Below are 22,741 nucleotides of genomic sequence, written 5' to 3'. Positions count from 1 at the left end.
TGCTCTATATTACACTTTTTGTGCAGCAAGGTAACAAGAAATAGCTTTTTTTGGCACGTTTTTTTTTTTTTGTTATTTACAACATTCATCTGACAGGTTAGATCATGTGGTAATTTTATAGAGCAGGTTGTCACGGATGCGGCGGTACCTAATATGCATACATTTTTTTTATTTATGTAAGTTTTATACAATAACTTCATTTTTAAAACCAAAAAAATGTTTTAGTGTCTCCATAGTCTAAGAGCCATAGTTTTTTCAGTTTTTGGGCGATTATCTTGAGTAGGGTCTCATTTTTTGCGGGATGAGATGACGGTTTGATTGGCACTATTTTGGGGTGCATATGACTTTTTGATCGCTTGCTATTACACTTTTTGTGACGTAAGATGGCAAAAAATGGCTTTTTTTTACACAGTTTTTATTTTTATTTTTTTACGGTGGTCATCTGAGGGGTTAGGTCATGTGATATTTTTATAGAGCCGGTCGATACGGACGCGGCGATACCTAATATGTATACTTTTTTTTTATTTATGTAAGTTTTACACAATGATTTCATTTTTGAAACAAAAAAAAATCATGTTTTAGTGTTTCCATAGTCTAAGAGCCATAGTTTTTTCAGCTTTTGGGCGATTATCTTGAGTAGGGTCTCATTTTTTGCGGGATGAGATGACGGTTTGATTGGTACTATTTTGGCGTACATGCGACTTTTTTGATCACTTTTATTACCTTTTTTGGGAAGTAAGGTGGGCAAAATTTCTATTTTCTCATAGTTTTTATTTTTTTATTTTTATGGCGTTCACCGTGCGGGGAAAGTAACATGACCATGTTATAGATCAGGTCGTTACGGACGCGGCGATACCTAATATGTGTAGTTTATTTTATTTTTTTAATTTTTATTCAGTGATAAATGTTATTTTTTTTTATCTTAACTTTTTTCACTTTTTTTTACATTTTTTTGACCCAGACCCGCTTGGTTCTTGAAGATCCAGTGGGTCTGATGTCTGTATAATACAGTACAGTACAATATATATTGTTCTGTACTGTATTTTACTTACACTGAACAGATCTATGCTTTCAGCATAGATCTGTTCAGCACCATGGACAGCAGGACGCCTGAGCAGGCGTCCTGTTGCCATGGGAACCCTCCCCGTCTGCTCAGAACTTCGCAGACGGGGAAGGGTAAGCACAGGGCTGAGGGGGGCTCTCTGGGGGCACTCTCCCTCTCCATCGGGGGGCTGCAAAGGCACAGCAGCCCCCCGATGGAGAGGGAGGGAGCTCCCTGACCGATGACAGTTAACTTTTTCCATACAGCGGTCCGTACGGACCGCGGTATGGAAAGGGTTAAACGGCTGACATCTGCACAGATGTCAGCCGTTTATACCAGGGTGCCAGCAATGTGCTGGCACCCTGGTATACCCACTAGAAGCCAACGATCATTCATGGGGAGGCGGGCGGGGGATCGCGATCCCGCCTGCCGCACCGCCCGCCTCCCGCAACGCCCCCACCGCATGCGACACCCCCCCCAGCACCACCCGCCGGCATCAAATCATGCAGGGGTGCAGGGGGGGGGGTGAAAAATATAGATTTTAGCCACTCTAAAGTTTCTGATCGCCGCGGTCAGGGACCGCGGGGATCAGAAACTGCAAAAAGCGCAGCAAACCGCAGGTCTGAATTGACCTGCGGTTTGCTGCGATCGCCGACACGGGGGGGTCACATGACCCCCCCTGGCGTTGTCACAGGATGCCGGCCGAAATCCCGTTCCGTTTAACCCCTCGGGCGCCGGAATACAGATTTTAAGTCAGGACGTACCGGTACGTCCTGTGTCCTTAAGGACTCGGGAAATAGGGCGTACCGGTACGTCCTATGTCCTTAAGGGGTTAAGAACATTGAATACTTTATTTGCATTGTGTAAATGGTGAAATAGCCCTACGCCATCGTTTCCAGGATGGCTACTGCTGTGCATGCGCTCCCGATCACCAGAAAAGCCAGGATTTTTTTCCTATCGTGTGCAAGTACGACCACCACTGCTGGATTGCAGGTTGGTCATAACCATGGAAACGAGCAATGCAATGGCTCCTGAAATTCCCACTCAAATGGAAGCCAAACTGGATGCCCAAAATTTTTTACTTAAAGGGGTTGCGATGTCTGTGTCCGGCCGGGAGCTCCTCCTACTGGTAAGTGACAGATCATTAAGCAATGCGCCGCACAGACCTGTCACTTACCAGTAGGAGGAGCTCCCGGCCAGACACAGACATCGCAGCAGCCAGAAGGTAAGTATGATCCTTCTAATATTGTAATATTGCTAAGTAACCAATGAAATTACAATAGAGGGGGGGAGGGGGGCCGACGGAGGCCGCACACTGGCCACCAATGATATTCAAACTGGGGAGGGAGGGGGGTCTGCCCCCTGCTGCCTGGCAGCTCCTGATCTCTTATAGGGGGCTATGATATGCACAATTAACCCCTCAGGTGCAGCACCTGAGGGGTTAATTGTGCAGATCACAGCCCCCTGTAAGAGATCGGGTGCTGCCAGGCAGCAGGGGGCAGTCATGTATACAGTTCTCAGTATATTCTAACTAGAAGCGTCCCCATCACTATGGGAACGCCTCTGTGTTAGAATATACTGTCGGATTTGAGTTTTCACGAAGTGAAAACTCATCTCTGAAAAAGCTTTTATGCAGACGGATCTTCGAATCCGTCTGTATGAAAGTAACCTACGGCCACGGATCACGGACGCGGATGCCAAACTTGTGTGCATCCGTGTTCTTTCACGGACCCATTGACTTGAATGGGTCCGTGAACCGTTGTCTGTCACAAAAATAGGACAGGTCATATTTTTTTGATGGACAGGAAACACGGATCACGGATGCGGCTGAAAAACGGTGCATTTTCCGATTTTTCCACGGACCCATTGAAAGTCAATGGGTCCGCGAAAAAAAATGGAAAACGGCACAACGGCCACGGATGCACACAACGGTCGTGTGCATGAGGCCTAACTCAAACGTCAGTGTTTATTCACACTTGAGGCAACTGCACAAAACAGCATGTAACTTTGCAGTCTTGGTGTTGATTGACACACAATGGAAAGTTCACATAACACCTTGCTGGCAGTTCTGCCTCCAGTAGTTCACAGCAGGCTTTAGGGGGCCTGTTTCCCCAGCATGCGGCTCTCAGCCCTCCAGCACGGCACAACGCCTCAGATCCCAAAAACAGAGACATCTCTGCTGAGCCCAGCTGCCTATTTAAGGACAGCCAGGTGCTGCCAAAACCCAGACCAGCACTTTAACTCCGGTCGAGTATTTGACCTCACCTGGCTGGAGACCAGCCCAGCCGCACATGCTGGGAGGAAAATACTTGCCTTGCCAGACATAACCCCTCACTGTGTCACACCATGGAAACAAGCAGTGTATAATGTGATGGAAAAAGTTATCCAGCCATCAAAGGAGACAATATGGACAATCACAATACATTAGTAAGTGCCTTGTATTAACTTTACCTACATAATAAATGCCATTTGCTGAAGTGAGACAACCCCTTTAAGTACATTTTTTTGGGCATCCAGTTTGGTTTCCATTTGAGTGGGAATTTCAGGAGCCATTGCATTGCTCGTTTAGGGCTCTTTCACACCTGCGTTATTGTCTTCCGGCATAGAGTTCCGTCGTCGGGGCTCTATGCCGGAAGAATCCTGATCAGGATTATCCTAATGCATTCTGAATGGAGAGTAATCCGTTCAGGATGCATCAGGATGTCTTCAGTTCCGGTACGGAACGTTTGTTGGCCGGAGAAAATACCGCAGCATGCTGCGCTTTTTGCTCCGGCCAAAAATCCGGAACACTTGCCGCAAGGCCGGATCCGGAATTAATGCCCATTGGAAGGCATTGATCCGGATCCGGCCTTAAGCTAAACGTCGTTTCGGCGCATTGCCGGAGCCGACATTTAGCTTTTTCAGAGTGGTTACCATGGCTGCCGGGACGCTAAAGTCCTGACAGCCATGGTAAAGTGTAGTGGGGAGCGGGGGAGCAGTATACTTACCGTCCGTGCGGCTCCCGGGGCGCTCCAGAGTGACGTCAGGGCGCCCCAAGCGCATGGATCACGTGATCGCATGGATCACGTCATCCATGCGCATGGGGCGCTCTGACGTCATTCTGGAGCGCCCCGGGAGCCGCACGGACTGTAAGTATACCGCTCCCCCGCTCCCCGCTCCTACTATGGCAACCAGGACTTTAATAGCGTCCTGGGTGCCATAGTAACACTGAAAGCATTTGGAAGACGGTTCCGTCTTCAAATGCTTTCAGTACACTTGCGTTTTTCCGGATCCGGAGTGTAATTCCGGCAAGTGGAGTACACGCCGGATCCGGACAACGCAAGTGTGAAAGAGGCCTTACATGGTTATGACCAACCTGCAATCCAGCAGTGGTGGTCGTACTTGCATCCTATAGGAAAAGAATCCTGTCTTTTCTGGTGATCGGGAGCACATGCACATAATTAATGCAATTTGCTGAAGTGAGACAACCGCTTTAATCTTACTAAGGGCTCATGCACACAAACGTATTTTGTTTCCGTGTCCATTCCGATTTTTTTGCGGATAGGATTTGGAGCTATTCATTTCAATGGGTCCGCAAAAAATGCGGACAGCACACCATGTGCTGTCTGCATCAGTATGTCCGTTCCGTAGCCCCGCAAAAAAAATAGAACATGTCCTATTCTTGTCCGTTTTGCGGACAAGGATAGACATTGTTACAATGGATCTGCAAAAAAAACACGGATGACATGCACGGTCGTTTGAATCCGCAATTTCATACGGTCGTTTGAATGTAGCCTAAAGCATAGGTTTAGGCCTGTATTAAACTTGCAGATCAGCATTACTACTGTTGGGAAGGAAGCCTTCCTTCCTAACAATTGCCTGCTAATTAGTGGAGGAGACCGCTGCTGTTACATGCAGCAATCATCTCCACAGTATGAGGAGGAGCGACCGCTAATGCCATCACTGGTCCCCATACAGAATTATTTGCCGCCGGCAACCGATTTTTTAGCCTGCCTAGAAATTGTGCTTGTCTGATAAACGAGCTTGTTCATGGGGTAATTGGCGGCACCTTTAGGGCTCATGCACACGACCGTATGTATTTTGCAGTCCGCAAAAAACGGATGACGTCTGTATGCATTCCGTATTTTGCAGAACGGAACAGCTGGCCTATAATAGAACAGTACTCTCCTTGTCCGTAATTTGGACAATAATAGGACATGTTCTTGTTTTTTGCGGAACAGAAATATGTAAACGGAATGCACATGGAGTAACTTCCGTTTTTTTGCGGACCCATTGAAGTGAATGGTTCCGAATACGATCCGCCAAAAAAACGGAACGGACACGGAAAGAAAATACGTTCGTGTGCATGAGCCCTTACACTGGCAGATAGTCATTAACGAGCGTTCCTATGAATGCCCAATGATCTACCCGACTATCTCCAGGTCTAATACAGCCCCCATCACAGGGGCTCAGGCTGGAGGATAAATCTCTTGCAGGGACAGACACTTTTCTCTGACTCTATACCAACTATTGGTTGGCTTAGGCTGCATGTACACGGCCGTTGTGTCATATTTTTTTGCGGTGCGGAACAACGGAAAGAAAAACCAAGGAAGCACTCCGTAGTGCTTCCGGTGTTCCGTGACTCCGTTCCGCATCTCCGGAATTGCAGACCCATTCAAGTGCACACGGCCGGTGGCCCTGGATTGCCGACCCGTTATTTGCGGGCCGCCCAACGGCCGTGTGCATGAGGCCTTACTTTGAGAAAGGTTTTTACTTCTGAATTGTGGCGCAATTTTGGCGCATCTTAGTCCCTTTGTCGATCATGTCAGAAAAAAATGTAAGAATCCTAGATGTGTCAAATTGTGCCAGGTTGCCCCACAGACTTTTGGTGCAGACCCATTAGTAAATCTGGGACACTAATCGTGACATTTATCAAAACTGCTTCTAAGGAAAACTGTTGCCCATAACAACCAATCGGATTGATCCTAACGGGACGGATGCATCCTGATTTGCAAAATCAAAACTGATCCCTTTAATTCCGGCTTTAAGATCCTCTGCCGAAATCAAAACCAGAATTAACAATGCAAGTGTGAAACAGGCCTCACTGTATGGACATACTCTTAGGCCCCTTTCACACGGGCGAGTATTCCGCGCGGATGCGATGCGGGAGGTGAACGCATTGCACCCGCACTGAATCCGGACCCATTCATTTCTATGGGGCTGTTCACATGAGCGGTGATTTTCACGCATCACTTGTGCGTTGCGTGAAAATAACAGCATGCTCTATATTCTGCGTTTTTTTTAACGCAACGCAGGCCCCATAGAAGTGAATGGGGTTGCGTGAAAATCGCAAGCATGTGCGGATGCGGTGCAATTTTCACGCACGGTTGCTAGGAGACCCGATCATTATTATTTTCCCTTATAACATGGTTATAAGGGAAAATAATAGCATTCTGAATACAGAATGCATAGTAAAATAGCGCTGGAGGGGTTAAAAAAACAAACAAAAAAAAAAGTAACACCTCAATCCACTTGATCGCGCAGCGGCATCTCTTCTGTCTTCATCTTAGCTGTGTGCAGGAACAGGACCTGTGTTGACGTCACTCCGGTCATCACATGATCCATCACCATGGTAAAAGATCAACTCACGCATCGCATCCGCGCGGAATACTCGCCTAAGAGTATGTCCATACAGTGAGGCCTGTTTCACGCTATTGTACTATGCAGTCTGTATTCAGAATGCTATTATTTTCCCTTATAACCATGTTATAAGGGGAAATAATACAATCTACAGAACACCGATCCCAAGCCCGAACTTCTGTGAAGAAGTTCGGGTTTGGGTACCAAACATGCGCAATTTTTCTCACGCGAGTGCAAAACGCATTACAATGTTTTGCACTCGCGCGGAAAAATGGCGCATGTTCCTGCAACGCACCCGCACCTTTTCCCGCAACGCGGGACATGGACATGATTATAAGAATGGGAGGGGGGGGGGGGGTGAAATTAAATAAAAATGTGGATTCGCCACTTATAGACCCCATACTCTATTACCTCACCGCTCTGGACTTCTGCTGGACCCAGCACACCATACGAGGTGGAAATCAAACTCAGCCTCCGGTGAAAATGATTGAAGAAGTGCAGAGGTCTGCATAAGGGCTCGTTCACACGACCGTATGTTTTGCGGGCCGTTTTTAACGGATCCGTTTTTTGTTTCAGTAGTGTTTCTGGTTCCGTTTTTCCATATTGCATATACCGTAATTACATAGAAAAAATTGGCTGGGCATAACATTTTCAATAGATGGTTCCGCAAAAACGGAACGGATACGGAAGACATACGGAGTACATTCCGTATGTGTTCCGTTTTTTTTTGCGGACCCATGGAACGTGATTTGCGGGCAATAATAGGACATGTTCTATCAATGGAATGGAAAAACAGAAATGGAATGCATACGGAGTACGTTCCATTTTTTTTGCTGTGTGGAACAATTGAAATGAATGGTTCCGTATACGGAGCGCAAAAAATGTTTGTGTGAACGAGCCCTTAGGCTAGACATGTGAGGCGAGACAATATTAAGAGTACAACTACATTGCGACGTGTTGCTCGACATTTTTTTGCAATGATAGTCAATGGTGTCGCACTGCGACATGGGACGTGCTTGGACAGTCACTTAAAGGGCTTCTGTCACCCCACTAAACCTTTTTTTTTTTGCTTACTTATAATCCCCACACTGCGATTTATGCCTACATAATCAAATTAATCATTTTGGTCCTGTAGATTTTGTTTAAAAGCATGTTTTAAACAAAATCTACAGGACCAAAATGATTAATTTGATTATGTAGGCATAAATCGCAGTGTGGGGATTATAAGTAAGCAAAAAAAAAGGTTTAGTGGGGTGACAGAAGCCCTTTAAAAATCCAACTTGGATGGATTTTTTGTGACTGTTGTGTCGCAGTGCGAGACCACTGACTATAATTATAAAAATTGTGCTCGGCTTTTGTGCAACAACTGTCGCCGTGTAGCCCTAGCCTAATACTTCATGTTGTGTCACAAGGCCATGTCCGAATTTCCGTCAGCAAAAAAACTGATTGCTTCTGTGTCCATTTTGTTTGTTTTTCTCATTTCACTTGCGCCAATTTTCTACTGCACAGCTAACAACTTGTGATGGTTGTCGTAAATCGATTATTATCGGTGATATATTATATGTATGATGTACTATGCCATTATTTCTACGGCTGAGTTAAAAACACGTGGATTACGCCTCACGCACACAACCAAATTTTTGATCTGTGTGCTATACGAAATTTTTTTTTGGGGCGAACCGCACACTGACCCATTTGTTTCTATGGGGCCATGCGCACACCCCATATGCTTTGCTGATCTGTCTGGCAGTTCCTCATATTATAGAACATGGATCCACTAAACACGGATACCGGCCAAAGGCCTGCAGTTATTTTTTTCACTCCTTTCCAAAAGGACAAGAATAGGACATGTTCTATTTTTTTGCTCGCTCGCGGAACAGACTTACGGATGCAGACAGCACACGAGAGTGTTGTCCGCATCTTTTGCGGACACATTGAGATGAATGGGTCCGCATCTGATCCGAAAAAAAAAACGTGGAACAGATGCAGACCAAAAATGTGGCTGTGTGCATGAGCCCTTAGTGAGGCCTCAATCACACGTCTGTGATGACATCTGTGACAAGATGGTCAGTGGTTCATCCGTAAAGATGTCCGTCAAGGATCCGTAGGTCTGTTTTTGCGCCTCTCTGTTTGTCATCTGTATTTCGCGGACACCGCTAGGCTGAAAATAGGTTTCAGAGCATCTCCTACCAATCCGTGTTGAGGCCTCATGCACACGACCGTTGTGTGCATCCGTGTCCGTTGTTCCGTTTTCCGTAATTTTCTGCGGACCCATTGACTTTCAATGGGTCCGTGGAAAACTCGGAAAATGCACCGTTTGTCATCCACGTCCGTGATCCGTGTTTCCAGTCCGTCAAAAAAATAGGACCTGTCCTATTTTTTTGACGGACAACGGTTCGCGGACCCATTCAAGTCAATGAGTCCGTGCAAAAACACGGAGGCACACAAGATTGTCATCCGCGTCAGTGATCCGTGTCCGTTTTTTTCTTATCATTTTCAAGGCAAACTTGACTTAGAATTTTTTTTCACTTTTCTTTTCTGGTGATCCTCCAAAAATCAAGGAAGGCACACGAAAAAAAAAAACGGACACGGATCACGGAACCCCGTTTTGCGGACCGTGAAAAAATACTGTCGTGTGCATGAGGCCTGAGTCTGAGGTTTTCACTGACCCGTAATCACAGACAAAATAGGGCGTGCCCCCGTGGTGTCACCACTGATGTGCGAATTCACCCATAAAAGTCAATGGATGCCTGAGCAGAACGTGATTCACTATGTGAATGAGGCCTAAGGCTGCCTTCTAGCGTGGTTTTTAGTGGCATTTTTCTACACTTTTGTGTTTTTAGTTATTTTCTGTGCAGTTCAAGCTCCAGATGTTAGCTGAAGGTCTATGGGAAGTACGATACACGGGAGTTTAGGAGTTTTTGTCTTCTTTTCAGAAACACAGCGGCTGGAGCGTAATTGGTGTTTTTCAGGCATTTTTCGGCTACTTTCGCTGGAACTGCCTGCTGGATCCGGCAATCCGCATGCAAACGGACAGTATTTGTAGACGGATCCGGATGAGTCTTACAAATGCATTGCAAGAACGGATCAGTCTCCCCGCGTGTCATATTTTTTTCACATTTTTTTCGGAAGGACGGATCCAATGTAAATGAATGCCGGATCCGGCATTCTGGCAACTGATCCGGAATTTTAGACAGACATAATACCGCAGCATGCTACGGTATTTCCTCCGTCCAAAACGCCGTTCAGTGACTGAACTGAAGACCTCCTGATCGGATTTCTCTCCATTCAGAATACAATAGGATGAAACTGATCAGTTCTTTTCCGGTATTGAGCCCCTAGGACGGAACACTAGTGTGAAAGTGCCCTTACATCTATGCCACTATAGGGGGGAAAAAACAAAAAACAACTGCCATTTAGGAAAAACAAGCTGCAAAAAATAAATAAATCACAAAAAATGCAGCCCCCCCCCCTCCTGAAAAAAAACAATAACCCACAAACATATTCTGGCTTCTTTTTTAGTGGTAAAAGCAATGCTGTGTAAGGGCCCTAAGGCTATGTTCACACAGTGGATTTGGACATTTTCTGTGTATTCTGCCGCAGAAGACGCCGCGGTTTGACCTGCTGGCGGTTCTAGAACAGGGGTCTCCAAACCCCGGCCCGCGGGCCACATCCGGCCCGATTGTGCGTTCGATCCGGCCCGCCCGCAGCTCCGTCGCCCCATCGCAAGTAATTTTAACATTTTTATGTAAATGGCTGGTCGCTTGGGCCCCCGGCCTCTGTGAGTAGTTGCGCCGCCCCACCAACCCCAGCCCTGCCTCCATCCATTCGGGCTCCGCCTCCACCCATTCAGGCCTGGTGGCGCTGTGATATCGCGCCAGCCAGGTCTCGCGGGATCACACAACGCACGCTGGAAGACAGGATTGTGGGCTGCAAGCAAGAGCAAGAAGGCGGGAGCGGAGCAGTCTGACGAGGTAAGTATTTTTTTTTTAAATGTGCACACCACCACTGCCTGGCTATAACTCACAGGGGGGCACCTGGCATGGAACTAAATGTCAGGCAAGAAATCCTCCACAGGGGACCAATGGGGAACAAAAATATATTTCAATAAGAAAAAAAGGCAAAAAAAATGGAAAAAAAATTAAACAGATAACAGAGGGGGCAAAAATGCAATATATACACACAGGGGATAAATGATTATGGAATATATACAGAGGGGGCAAAATGGATATATACAGGGCCCCTCTATTTATATCCATTTTGCCCCCTCTGTATATATTCCATTTTCCCCTCTTTATCGATATTCCACTTTCCCCACCTGTGGAGCAAAATTGTATATATCTTATTTTGCCCCCTCTCACATCAATGGTGTCCCCATCAGTACAGCAATGTCCCCATCAGCGTCCCCATTCTGATGGGGACATTGCTGTTCTGATGGGGACACCACTGATAGGGACACGGGTGTCCCCATCAACCGCGTCCCCAAAGGCAGTGTCCCCATCAGTGGTGTCCCCATCAGCTGCTAATGGGGACTCCGCTGATGGGGACATTGCTGTTCTGATGGGGACATCATTAATGGGGACATTGCTGTGCTGATGCTGACATTGCTGTTCTGATGGGGACATTGCTGTGCTGATGGGGACACCGCTGATGGGGACATTGCTGTGCTGATGGGGACACCGCTGATGGGGACATTGCTGTGCTGATGGGGACAACGCTGATAGGGACACGGGTGTCCCCATCAATGGTGTCCCCATCAGTGGTGTCCCCATCAGCACAGCAATGTCCCCAACAGCAGCGTCCCCATCAGTGGTGTCCCCAACAGCAGCGTCCCCATCAGTGGGTGTCCCCATGATGGGAATATTGTTTTTCTGATGGGAATATAGTTTTTTTGATGGGAATATTTTTTTTTTTATGGTAATATATTGCTTTTCTGATGGGGACATTGCTGTTCTGATTTGGCCATTGCTGTTCTGATGGGGACACCGCTGATAGGGACACGGGTGTCCCCATCAATGGTGTCCCCATCAGCCGCGTCCCCAACAGCAGTGTCCCCATCAGTGGTGGCCCCTATCAGCTGCTAATGGGGACTCCGCTGATGGGGACATTGCTGTTCTGATGGGGACATCGTTGATGGGGACATTGCTGTGCTTAAGGGTGACACGGCTGATGGGGACATTGCTGTGCTGATGCTGACATTGCTGTGCTGATGCTGACATTGCTGTGCTGATGCTGACATTGCTGTGCTGATGGGGACATTGCTGTGCTGATGGGGACATTGCTGTGCTGATGCTGACATTGCTGTGCTGATGCTGACATTGCTGTGCTGATGCTGACATTGCTGTGCTGATGGGGACATTGCTGTGCTGATGGGGACATTGCTGTGCTGATGCTGACATTGCTGTGCTGATGGGGACATTGCTGTGCTGATGGGGACATTGCTGTGCTGATGGGGACATTGCTGTGCTGATGGGGACATTGCTGTGCTGATGGGGACATTGCTGTGCTGATGGGGACATTGCTGTGCTGATGGGGACATTGCTGTGCTGATGGGGACATTGCTGTGCTGATGGGGACATTGCTGTGCTGATGGGGACATTGCTGTGCTGATGGGGACATTGCTGTGCTGATGGGGACATTGCTGTGCTGATGGGGACACCGCTGATAGGGACACGGGTGTCTTTGCGTTGTTTTGCTAAAGTTTTTTCTCTTTTGTTCTCAGTCATATCATGCTGATTACAAAAACGATCCATGTAAAATATATACATTTAATTTAATACATAACTGATTTTTTTTTCCGGCCCCCGAATACTTGTAAAATCTTCAATGTGGCCCTCCTGTTGAAAAGTTTGGAGACCCCTGTTCTAGAACAATGTCCAGAAAACCTCCCATAAATAATCCGTGGCCGCACGGAAAGGTGAGCTCCCACTGACACGTACGGAGCCGCCCTGTGAACAGAGCCTGAAGCTCCTACTTTGTTTTTCAAAAAACACCAGAAACCCAAAAAACCGACACCTAATGAGCAAAAAAAAAAAACACAGGCAAAAAATGCTTGTGTCCCGTGTTTTGTATTCCCCATAGACTTTCAGCTAACAACGGGGAAAAAAGTGCACCAAAAACCGCAGGTGCAAAAAGACAGTAACAAACGCCATTAAGAACCTGTGTGTAAACCCAGCCCTAATCATGCCACTTTTAATGTGTAACTTTGAAGCAAAATGTACCGGAAATGCCGCCCCTGCTCCAGACTGGTGCACAGGAACACGCCAGCCTTTACCGGCGCTGCTTTCTGGAGCGTGTACACGGAAGCCTAAAGACAGCGCCGCTTTTTATCGACTTTCTTTTGTCAGAATGGTGCGAACATAACGTGTTACTGACGCGCTGCAAGACCGGCGCCACTCGGTGTGAACGCGCCGCCGTGTGGCTGCGGCTTCTCCTGCGGCAGGTGGTTGTCAGGGGCAGCGCGTCCGCCCGGGAGGAGGTGTGATGTAAAGTCTCCAGGGGCGGGCGCTGAGTCACACGGAGGAAACTGCCGCCCGGGCTCAGCTCTTCCTGCACCACCCTGCACCGTCCCAGCGCCCCGGGGCCACTCGTCACCTGCGCAGCACCCAGGAGGAGAGGCACCGGAGGGGCCCCATGACCAGTCGTGCCCTCCACACACCTGCCCGGGACTAACAGCTGGTCGCCGGAGGCTTCTTCTAAGAAAAGGCTGTGAGCAGGAAGCCATGGACGGGCAGGAGATCTCCGACTGCCTCAGCCCAGAGGCTCAGCATGTGGTAAGAGACAGTCCTGAGGTGCTTCATCTGGTGACTCCAAGACACCCAGCTTTCCCAGTGTCAGATATATCCAGACACAACCCCATATTAATGGGTCTGTATGAAGCACCAACCCCAATAGGAAAGCTGAGGGATGGCTCCTGTGGAGGTCCTTGTGGTTGTCACCCGGCTTCCAGGAAGAGGATTGAGTGATCCGGCAATCCGCATGCAAACGGACAGCATTTGTAGATGGATCCGTCTCTCTATTTGTCATACGGACAAACGGATCAGTTTCTATTTTTTTTTCACATAATGGATCCGGCATTGCGGTATTTTTAATGCCGGATCCGGCACTAATACATTTCAATGTAAATGAATGCCCGATCCGGCATTCCGGCAACTGATCCGGAGTTTTGGACGGAGATAATACAGCAGCATGCTGCGGTATTTCCTCCGTCCAAAACGCCGTTCAGTGACTGAACTGAAGACATCCTGATGCATCCTGAACGGAATGCATGGGGATATGCCTGATCAGCTCTTTTCCGGTATTGAGCCCCTAGGACGGAACTCAGTGCCGGAAAAGAAAAATGCTAGTGTGAAAGTACCCTTAGAAGACCATGGCTGCTGTATGACGAAGATAGCGCCACCGCTATTCATTGGTTGTGCCGGGTATTACAGCTCAGCCAACCTGTGGACATGGCAGGTGCTGTTTTTGAAAGAAAGCAGCCATCGTTCTCTGGTCCTGGACAACGCGGACCCCTATCATGTCAGCATCTCCATATTCACGTTGAGCCCGCTCCAGTGTCTGACAGCCCCCTCCTCATTTCCTTGGAGGGTTGCCCTGATCCACCTGGGCATCTGTGTGAATAATCACTGTGATATTACTTCATACAGGTGACAGGGTGCATCGTGGCGGCACTGCCACAGGAGGGGTATGTCCTGCTCTGTAAGGTGGGACGCACTGGCGGAAGCAGAAGTTTTGTGACACTCTAACTTCACGTTCCTATACTTTTACACTTTTTGTGGTTTCTGATACATGAGCAGAAGTTCTTGCTCCACTGCAGCGCTCACAGTTTGAGTAACAGGAAGCGGTGACTGCAGCAGTGCGCTTGCACAGGACAGGCAGGCGACGGTTTCTTAATGATATGTCATCTTCTATAAGAATTTACAATAATTATCCAGGTCTGTGGGACTGGACCTTATTCTGAGAAGGTTCCTCGCCCGACGCTCCTGTATTTCTACATCTCCGATAGACTCTGCCCCCTTGGAGTCCACATAGTGTAAGATAACCTCAATAAAGAATTGGCTATGCATCATTGTGTCAGCCTCATGGCAGTGCCCACCGAGAAGTGCCGCAGCTTTACCAGTGCAGTTGGGTGAGCCCACAGAGCCCCGGTAACACAGCTCGCCCGCCTCCTCCACGGCCCTGTACTGCCCAGGAGTCTGAGGGCAAGAACTGCGGAGGTGGGCACACAGAGGGCAGTGACAGTCATTCCAGGACTTTCACAAAATACCAAGCACTTCTTTGGAATGGGGGTGGATATACAGAAGTCACAAGCTGGTTGTATAGTACTTGTAGATACCAGGAGCGCAGTCCGGCAGTTACAGACGGGTTTAGGGCTCATGCACACGACCGTATGTGTTTTGCAAAAACTGTGGGTCCATTGTAACAATGCCTGTCCTTGTCCGTATCGGATGTTCTATTTCTTTGCGGAATGGACTTGCAGACATACGGATATGAAATGCACACGGAGTCTTTTCCGTTTATTATTTTTTTCAATTTTTTTTGCAGCCCCATAGAAATTAATGGTTCCGCATATGGGCCACAAAAAAAACGGAATGGACACTGACAAGAACTATGTTCGTGTGCATGAGCCCTTAATATCATTTTGGCCCCTTTCACGTGGGCGAGTATTCCTGGCGGGTGCAATGCGTGAGTTGAACGCACTGCACCCGCACTGAATACCGACCCATTCACTTCTATGGGGCTGTGCACACGAGCGGTGATTTTCACGCATCACTCGTGCGTTGCGTGAAAATCGCAGCAAGCTCTATATTCCGCGTTTTTCACGCAACGCATGCCCCATAGAAGTGAATGGGGTTGCGTGAAAATCGCAAGCATCCGCAAGCAAGTGCGGATGCGATTTTCACGCATGGTTGCTAGGAGACGATCGGGCTGGGGACCCGATCTGTATTATTTTCCCTTATAACATGGTTATAAGGGAAAATAATAGCATTCTGAATACAGAATGCAAAGTAAAATAGTGATGGAGGGGTTAAAAAAATAATAATTAACTCACCGAGTCCACTTGATCGCGTAGTTGCGGATCTCTGTCTTCTTCTGTAATGTTGAGCTGCCGGCTAAGGGTACTTTCACACTTGCGGCAGGACGGATCCGACAGGCTGTTCACCATGTCGGATCCGTCCTTCCGCTATTTCGCCGTGCCGCCGCTCCGTCCCCATTGACTATAATGGGGACGGGGGCGGAGCTCCGGCGCAGCACGGCGGTGCACGGCGAAAGCCGCCGGACTAAAAAGTCCTGCATGTCCGACTTTTTAGTCCGGCGGCTTTCGCCGTGCACCACCGTGCTGCGCCAGAGCTCCGCCCCCGTCCCCATTATAGTCAATGGGGACGGAGCGGCGGCACGGCGAAATAGCGGAAGGACGGATCCGACATGGTGAACAGCCTGTCGGATCCGTCCTGCCGCAAGTGTGAAAGTAGCCTAAGGACCTGTGGTGACGTCACATCACATGGTCCCTCACCATGGTGATGAACCATGTGATTGGACCATGTGATTAGCACAGTGACGTCATCAAAGGTCCTATTCCTGTGCACAGCAAAGAAGAAGACAGAAGAGATGCCGGCTGCGCGATCAAGTGGATTAAGGTGAGTTAATTATTATATTTTTTTTAACCCCTCCATCACTATTTTACTTTGCATTCTGTATTCAGAATGCTATTATTTTCCCTTATAAACATGTTATAAGGGAAAATAATACAATCTACAGAACACTTAATCCAAACCTGAACTTCTGTGAAGAAGTTCGGGTTTGGGTACCAAACATGCCGATTTTTCTCACGCGCGTGCAAAACGCATTACAATGTTTTGCACTCGCGCGGGAAAAATCGCGCATTTTCCTGCAACGCACCCGCATCTTATCCGGGCAAAAAACATGACGCCCGTGTGAAAGAGGCCGTAATGTAAAAAAATAAAAATAATTTTAAATAAAAAGTTGTTGGAAATATATAAAAAAAAAAATATATAAAAAAACTGAAAATGTGTCCCACAGTCAGGGCTCTCTCCCACGTGTGTGGATTGCAGACGTGCTGATTGTGGTCTCCACTGACTGCACACATACCCTATTCACACATCTGTGATGAGACGTCAGTGATTCATCCTCGAACATTTCTGTGTTTGGGCCGTGTGTGTCATCCTTGTTCAACAGGAAAATTAATTGTCCATGAAACACGGATGGCGTCCTTGTTTTTCACGGACCTATAGACTATATTGGGCGTGATGGATCCGTAAACACTGACAAAATAGGGCATGCTTCCGTGCTTAATCACTGATTTGTATTTGAGGCCTAAGGCTACTTTTATACTGGTGTTCAGTGCGGATCCGTCTTGTATCTGCACAGACGGATCCGCACCGATAATGCAAACGCTTGTATCCATTCAGAACGGATCCGTTTGCATTATTCATAAAAAAAAAAGTCTAAGTCAAAAAGGATCTGTTTTGACTTACATTGAAAGTCAATGGGGGATGGATCCATTTTCAATTGCATCATATTGTGTCAGTGAAAAACGGATCCGTCCCCATTGACTTACATTGTAAGTCTAGATGGATCCGTTTGGCTCCGCAAAGTCAGGTGGACACCAAAACGCTGCAAGCTGCGTTTTGGTGTCCGCCTCCAGAGTGGAATGGAGGCTGAACGGAGCCAAACTGATGCATTCTGGACGGATCCTTATCAATTCAGAATGCTTTGGGGCTGAACTGATCCGTTTTGGGCCGCTTGTGAGAGCCCAGAAACGGATCTCACAAGCGGACCCAGAAAAGGCCAGTATGAAAGTCGCCTAATACGTGTATTCACACATCAGTGGTTTTCGACAGACTTGGGGCTGTGGTGACGTCATGGAAGCACACCCTGTTTTGTCTGTGATTACGGATTCCTCACGCACATTATTGTCTATAGGTCCGTGAAATCCACAGACACAACATAGATGCCATCCGTGTTTGGTCCTTGGTCTTCACGGATCGCTGAGAAGAGGCTCTGGAAATTAATTTTCAGTCTAGCAGTGTCTATGGAATATGGATGACACTCAGGCCAAACACGGATCCTTCAGACATCTTCACGGATGAACCCCTGACCATCTTGTCACGGACCTGTGAAAGAGACTTAAAAGGAGCACTGCTGGGAAAAAAAAAAGTGTTTGTATTTCAGTCCGCAAACTGTGGATCTGCAAAATACGGACACCTTGCGTGTGCCATCCACATTTTTCTCACTCCCATCACTAGCACTGACTAATCTCATCTGCAATATGGACAAGAATAGGACATGTTCTATAATCTGTGGAATGGACATACGGACGTATGTGGACAGCACGCGGACGCCATCTTTGTGCTTTCTATATTTTTTTCTGACCTATAAAAAGGAATAGGTTCATGTGCTATACGCAAAATTGCAGATCAGACACAGATGGAAAATAGTCGTGTGTATGAGGCCTTAGTACAGGACCTGAAGAGTTGGTGCTTGTTTTCTCCCTTTGGTGCTCTAACCCTTCAGTCCTGGCACTAGGCATGGTGCTCTAACCCTTCAGTCCTGGCACTAGGCATGGTGCTCTAACCCCTCAGGCCTGGCACTAGGCATGGTGCTCTAACCCCTCAGGCCTGGCACTAGGCATGGTGCTCTAACCCCTCAGGCCTGGCACTAGGCATGGTGCTCTAATCCCTCAGGCCTGGCACTAGGCATGGTGCTCTAACCCCTCAGGCCTGGCACTAGGCATAACTCAATGGCCCACATTCGGGCTGCTTCCACATATGTGTTTTTGCTGTTTGCTGTTGGGATGTCGCAGACCAGTGCAATCTGGTTCATGTTTGGTGCAATGTGACTAGGTGGAGTATCTGTCTATAAAAAGACTGAATCACTGTAGTGTCAGGAGCAGACTATTATTACTTGGGTAACTGTAATAACTATAATAAGTATATGGTTATGTGAAGTAACCTATTGTATTGTTTCTTCAATTGCTACAATGTGTCCAATAAACAGAACCGCTCGCTGACAGTCATTACAGTGGTCAGACAGGTTCCTACAGGTATTACCCGCAGTCTCTGTAACCACCAGTCGTGCAGCCTGTCACACACACGTATGTATCTGCTAGCACCAGAACATACAAAGCAAACCTATCCTATTTGGTTGCTGTTCTATGTGCGTTTTTGTTGCATTTGTCTGCAAACAAAAATGTTATTTTCTATTTAAAAAATTGTGGTTTTGCGGCAGTTATGAAGATTGCAACAAAAAAAAGGTGACAATACTGAGCGAGAGAGAGAGAGTATTTGCAGAGGGAAGGAAAAGATCCAGAATCTGCAGGTTACAAACAAGAGTTTTGGCTGCTTTGCTTCTGAGGGTATGTTCACACAGGGCGTATATGCTGCAGATTTTCCACCCAGAAATTGCAGGTGGAAAATCTCTAGCATTTTAGTATGAGACCATATGGTGCGGTCATGTGACGTGGCCATGCTGCGTTTGAGTACCGCTCTGTGTGGCCGAAAGGGCCGCATCGCTCTCCTGATTAGGCCTTATTCACACGTCAGTGTTTGGTCAGTGATTTCCATCAGCGATTTTGAGCCAAAACCAGGATTGGAGCCTCCACAGACATAAGTATAAGGGAAAGATCTGCACCTGTTCTGTGTTTAGATCCGCACCTGGTTTTAGCTCAAAATCCCTGACCGAACACTGACGTGTGAATAAGGCCTCATGCACACGGCCGTGCCGCTTTTTGCGGTCTGCAAACCGCGTAACCGCAAAAAACGGAAGCCGCCCGTGTTGCCTTCCGTAAATTGCCGGCAATATAAATGCCTATTCTTGTCCGCAAAGCGCGGACAAGGATAGGACATGTTATATTTTTTTAACGGAGCCACAGATGCGGACAGCACACGGAGTGCTGTCCGCATCTTTTGCGGCCCCATTGAAGTGAATGGGTCCGCATCCGAGCCGCCAAAATGGCGGCTCAGATGCGGACCCAAACAACGGCCGTGTGCATGAGGCCTTAGGTTTAGGCTGAATGCACACGGCAGTGAGCGGTCCGTGGTATCCCGGCCTGGCATCCTGCTGACAGCAGGAGAGCGCTGCGTCATTGGTTGCTATGACGCCGCGCTCTTCATGCCACCGCTGCACTACAGTAATACACTCGTATGATCTATTACTGTAGTGCAGCGGCGGCAAGAAGCGCACGGCGTCATAGCAATCAATGACGCAGTGCGCTCCTGCTGTCAGCAGGATGCCAGACCGGGATACCACGGACCGCTCACGGCCGTGTGCATTCAGCCTTAATCAGGAGACCGCTGTGGCCCTTATGGCTACACAGACTGAACACGGACTGTGTGAATAAGGCCTTAGGTTACTTTCACACTTGCGGCAGAGGTTTCCGGCAGGTATTTGGACGCAAATGGATGCATTTGTGAGACTGATCCAGATGCGGATCTGTCTCACAAATGCATTGCAATACTGGATCCGTGTTTCAGGTTGTCATCCGGAAAAACGGATCCGGTATTTATTTATTTTCACAGATTTAATGGTCTGCGCATGGGCAGGATATTTGGCCGGAGAGAGAACTGTAGCATGCTGCGGTATTTTCTCCAGCCAAAAAACGTAAGAGGAACTGAACTGATGCATCCTGAACGGATTGCTCTCGATTCAGAATGCATTAGGATAAAACTGAAGCGTTTTTTTTCTGGTATTCAGCCCCTAGGGCGGAACTCAATACCGGAAAACAAAAACGCTAGTGGGAAAGTAGCCTTAAACTAAGAGCTCATGCACACGGACGTTGATTGGCCGTTCCATGCATTGGGAAGTGCAATTTGCGAGGTGCAAGCGGCCGGTGCCCGCATATGGCGGACCCCCTGTTTGCAGGCTGCAATATGGGCACGGCCGGGCAGTGGCTGTGTGCATGAGGCCTCAAGATCACATTCACATCTTCTTTTGGGAGAACTGGCAGGCTGTTCTGACACCAGAGGTCTGGTGGTGATCCGGCCATAAATTCCGGACAAAAACCATGGCACGCAACTTTTTTTTATTTGCGCCAGATCGGTCAGCCTTAGGAGACCGCACTGTTTAGTCAGCCTGTAGTGTTCATGGCCTTTAACAATACAGACCAACTAAACAGCACGGTCTCATTAGTTTAGTTAGAGCCCGCTGAGGCCCTTGCAGCCACCCAGGGCAGTATTCAAACGCAGCGCGGCCATGTCACAAGCACCTCACCGTGTGGTCGTACCCTTACAGTAGCAGCAACGTGGATCAGATTTAGAGCACCCGCACACAGGTGCGTATTTGTTGTGTCGCACAACAGACAGGGTACAGCTACACGGCAACATATGTTGCGCAAATTTGTGTTGCAGAAAAGTCATCTGAGTTTGTATTTAATGATAGTCTTAACTAAATGTATCACAGGGACTCAGGCTCAATGATAAGTATCCCTTGTTGCTGTCAGTGAATGAGATCATTCTTGTTTACAGAAGTAACTAGTTCTTCCAGCCAATGTGAGGTAAATACTTCTGCATCCAGTCTATGCAGTGAGCGAAACACCAGCAGTAGAGCAGATCTACCGTACAGCGGTGTACGTCATTCATAGACTTCCATTGTAAACAGATCTGTATACCATATGGCGACTGGCGTATGTTTTTTTGCGGAATGCCTCTGTATAGAAAAGTGTAGTCTACTGCTCTTTTATAACCAGCCTGACGGAGAACACGCTTCTGGCCTTCATGGGGTAAAGGGAGTTTGGATACTCCTGGCAAGTGTGTGGCCATGGTCCTTGCTACTGTGTATCAGTCAGTGTTCTGTAATTTGGGGAATGGCCACAAAATCTGGTGCATGGCCCTTAGAAATGTATAGGTCAGTGCGCTATCTGCAAAAATAATGCGAATAGAACATGGATGGAAAATCCGACTGTGTGCATGAGGCCATAGTCAGGAGTCCAGGCTGTTCAGCTCATAGCGGATTATCATTTGCATCTGCCCCTCAGCTCTCTGCAGAACTAGATCTGCATGGGTTTAGTTACGAGCAGGAAGAATTACCGTAAGCTGGAGGGTGCGGTCCTGCGTGGCGTAAATGCTGAGAATTCTTTGCATAGGAATTTTGTGCGGGAATTTCCGCTGCATTTTGCAGTGCAAAGTGTGAAATCGGGGGAAGACGTGGTGCAATTCTGGCAGCAGAGCCTCCACGGAATCGGCCCATTTCAGCCATTATTGGTGGTGAGCAAATCGGTTTGTATCATTAGCAAGTGTTCCGCCTGTGAGGGGCTATCCCCACTATCTGGCATCTCTGATTACCTGCGCAGAGGCTCTGCTACTAGAACAGCGACTGCGCATGCGCCACTACACATCCATGAACAGTCGCCGCTGCCGAAGTAGAGCTTCAGCACTGCCACTTGGAGCTTCAACCCAGATGCCAGGGCCAGGCGAGATGTCCAGTACTGTCATCCAACAGGCCGGTGGGCGCTTCTTCACTTGCAGAGACTGCCCCCCCTCACTGGTGAAGAACTTATGCCAATGAGACAAAGTGATTCGTCAGAATCGATTTACTCATCCCTACGTCAGATTTCAATGAGATTGACTGTGGAATGTCCACAGTATGTCCACCACACGTGGCCATACCTCTACAAGTTCATTTGTTTCTCAGTAGCCAAGCAGCGGGAACTTCCATAGACATCAGTATAAACGTTTAGCGTGATAGCAGCAAGTTCCTACCTGGATTCTGTTCTTCACGGGGTTAGTATGGTCTGACAGTTCACACTTGGTATGCCACATGCTCACGTGGTACACTATGCTTTTCATCCTGCAAAAAAGAAAAAGCATAAGTTAACGTATACATTTTTTACCATGGAACTCTATGGTGATGGATTCCACTCTGACATCTGTCTGAGGCAGCCATTAACATATAATTATTTTTTTTGCATATGTTAAACGTATGACAATAATGTGATGTGAACCCAGGCTAAGGGAGGGTTCACATCACGTTTTTGCCAACTATATAACGTATACAAAAAACATATGCATTAACGGATGCCTCAGATGCCATATGGTGGCATCCGTTCAACATAGAGTTTCGTTG

General features: G+C 47.7%; 1 protein-coding gene across 27 annotated transcripts in view; it reads left to right on the top strand.

The window, feature by feature from the left end:
- LRRFIP1 (LRR binding FLII interacting protein 1) overlaps positions 1-22,741 on the top strand; it is a 162,393-nt gene that overhangs the window by 67,012 nt on the left and 72,640 nt on the right. For 3 of the 27 annotated variants that reach the window (XM_040440913.1, XM_040440909.1, XM_040440901.1), the window contains exon 1: positions 12,944-13,434. The exons of the other annotated variants lie outside the window; for them this stretch is intronic. In XM_040440913.1, coding sequence (XP_040296847.1) covers positions 13,384-13,434 — 51 coding nt within the window. In that variant the 5' untranslated portion in view covers positions 12,944-13,383. Of the gene's footprint in view, positions 1-12,943; positions 13,435-22,741 lie in introns of those variants that run through there. 27 annotated transcript variants of the gene reach the window in all.

This window comes from Bufo bufo, chromosome 7 (assembly GCF_905171765.1).
Source record: "Bufo bufo chromosome 7, aBufBuf1.1, whole genome shotgun sequence".
In the NCBI taxonomy this organism is placed as follows: domain Eukaryota; kingdom Metazoa; phylum Chordata; class Amphibia; order Anura; family Bufonidae; genus Bufo; species Bufo bufo.
The sequence above is the reverse complement of the archived record's forward strand: the minus strand, read 5'-3'. Positions and strand labels throughout refer to the sequence as shown.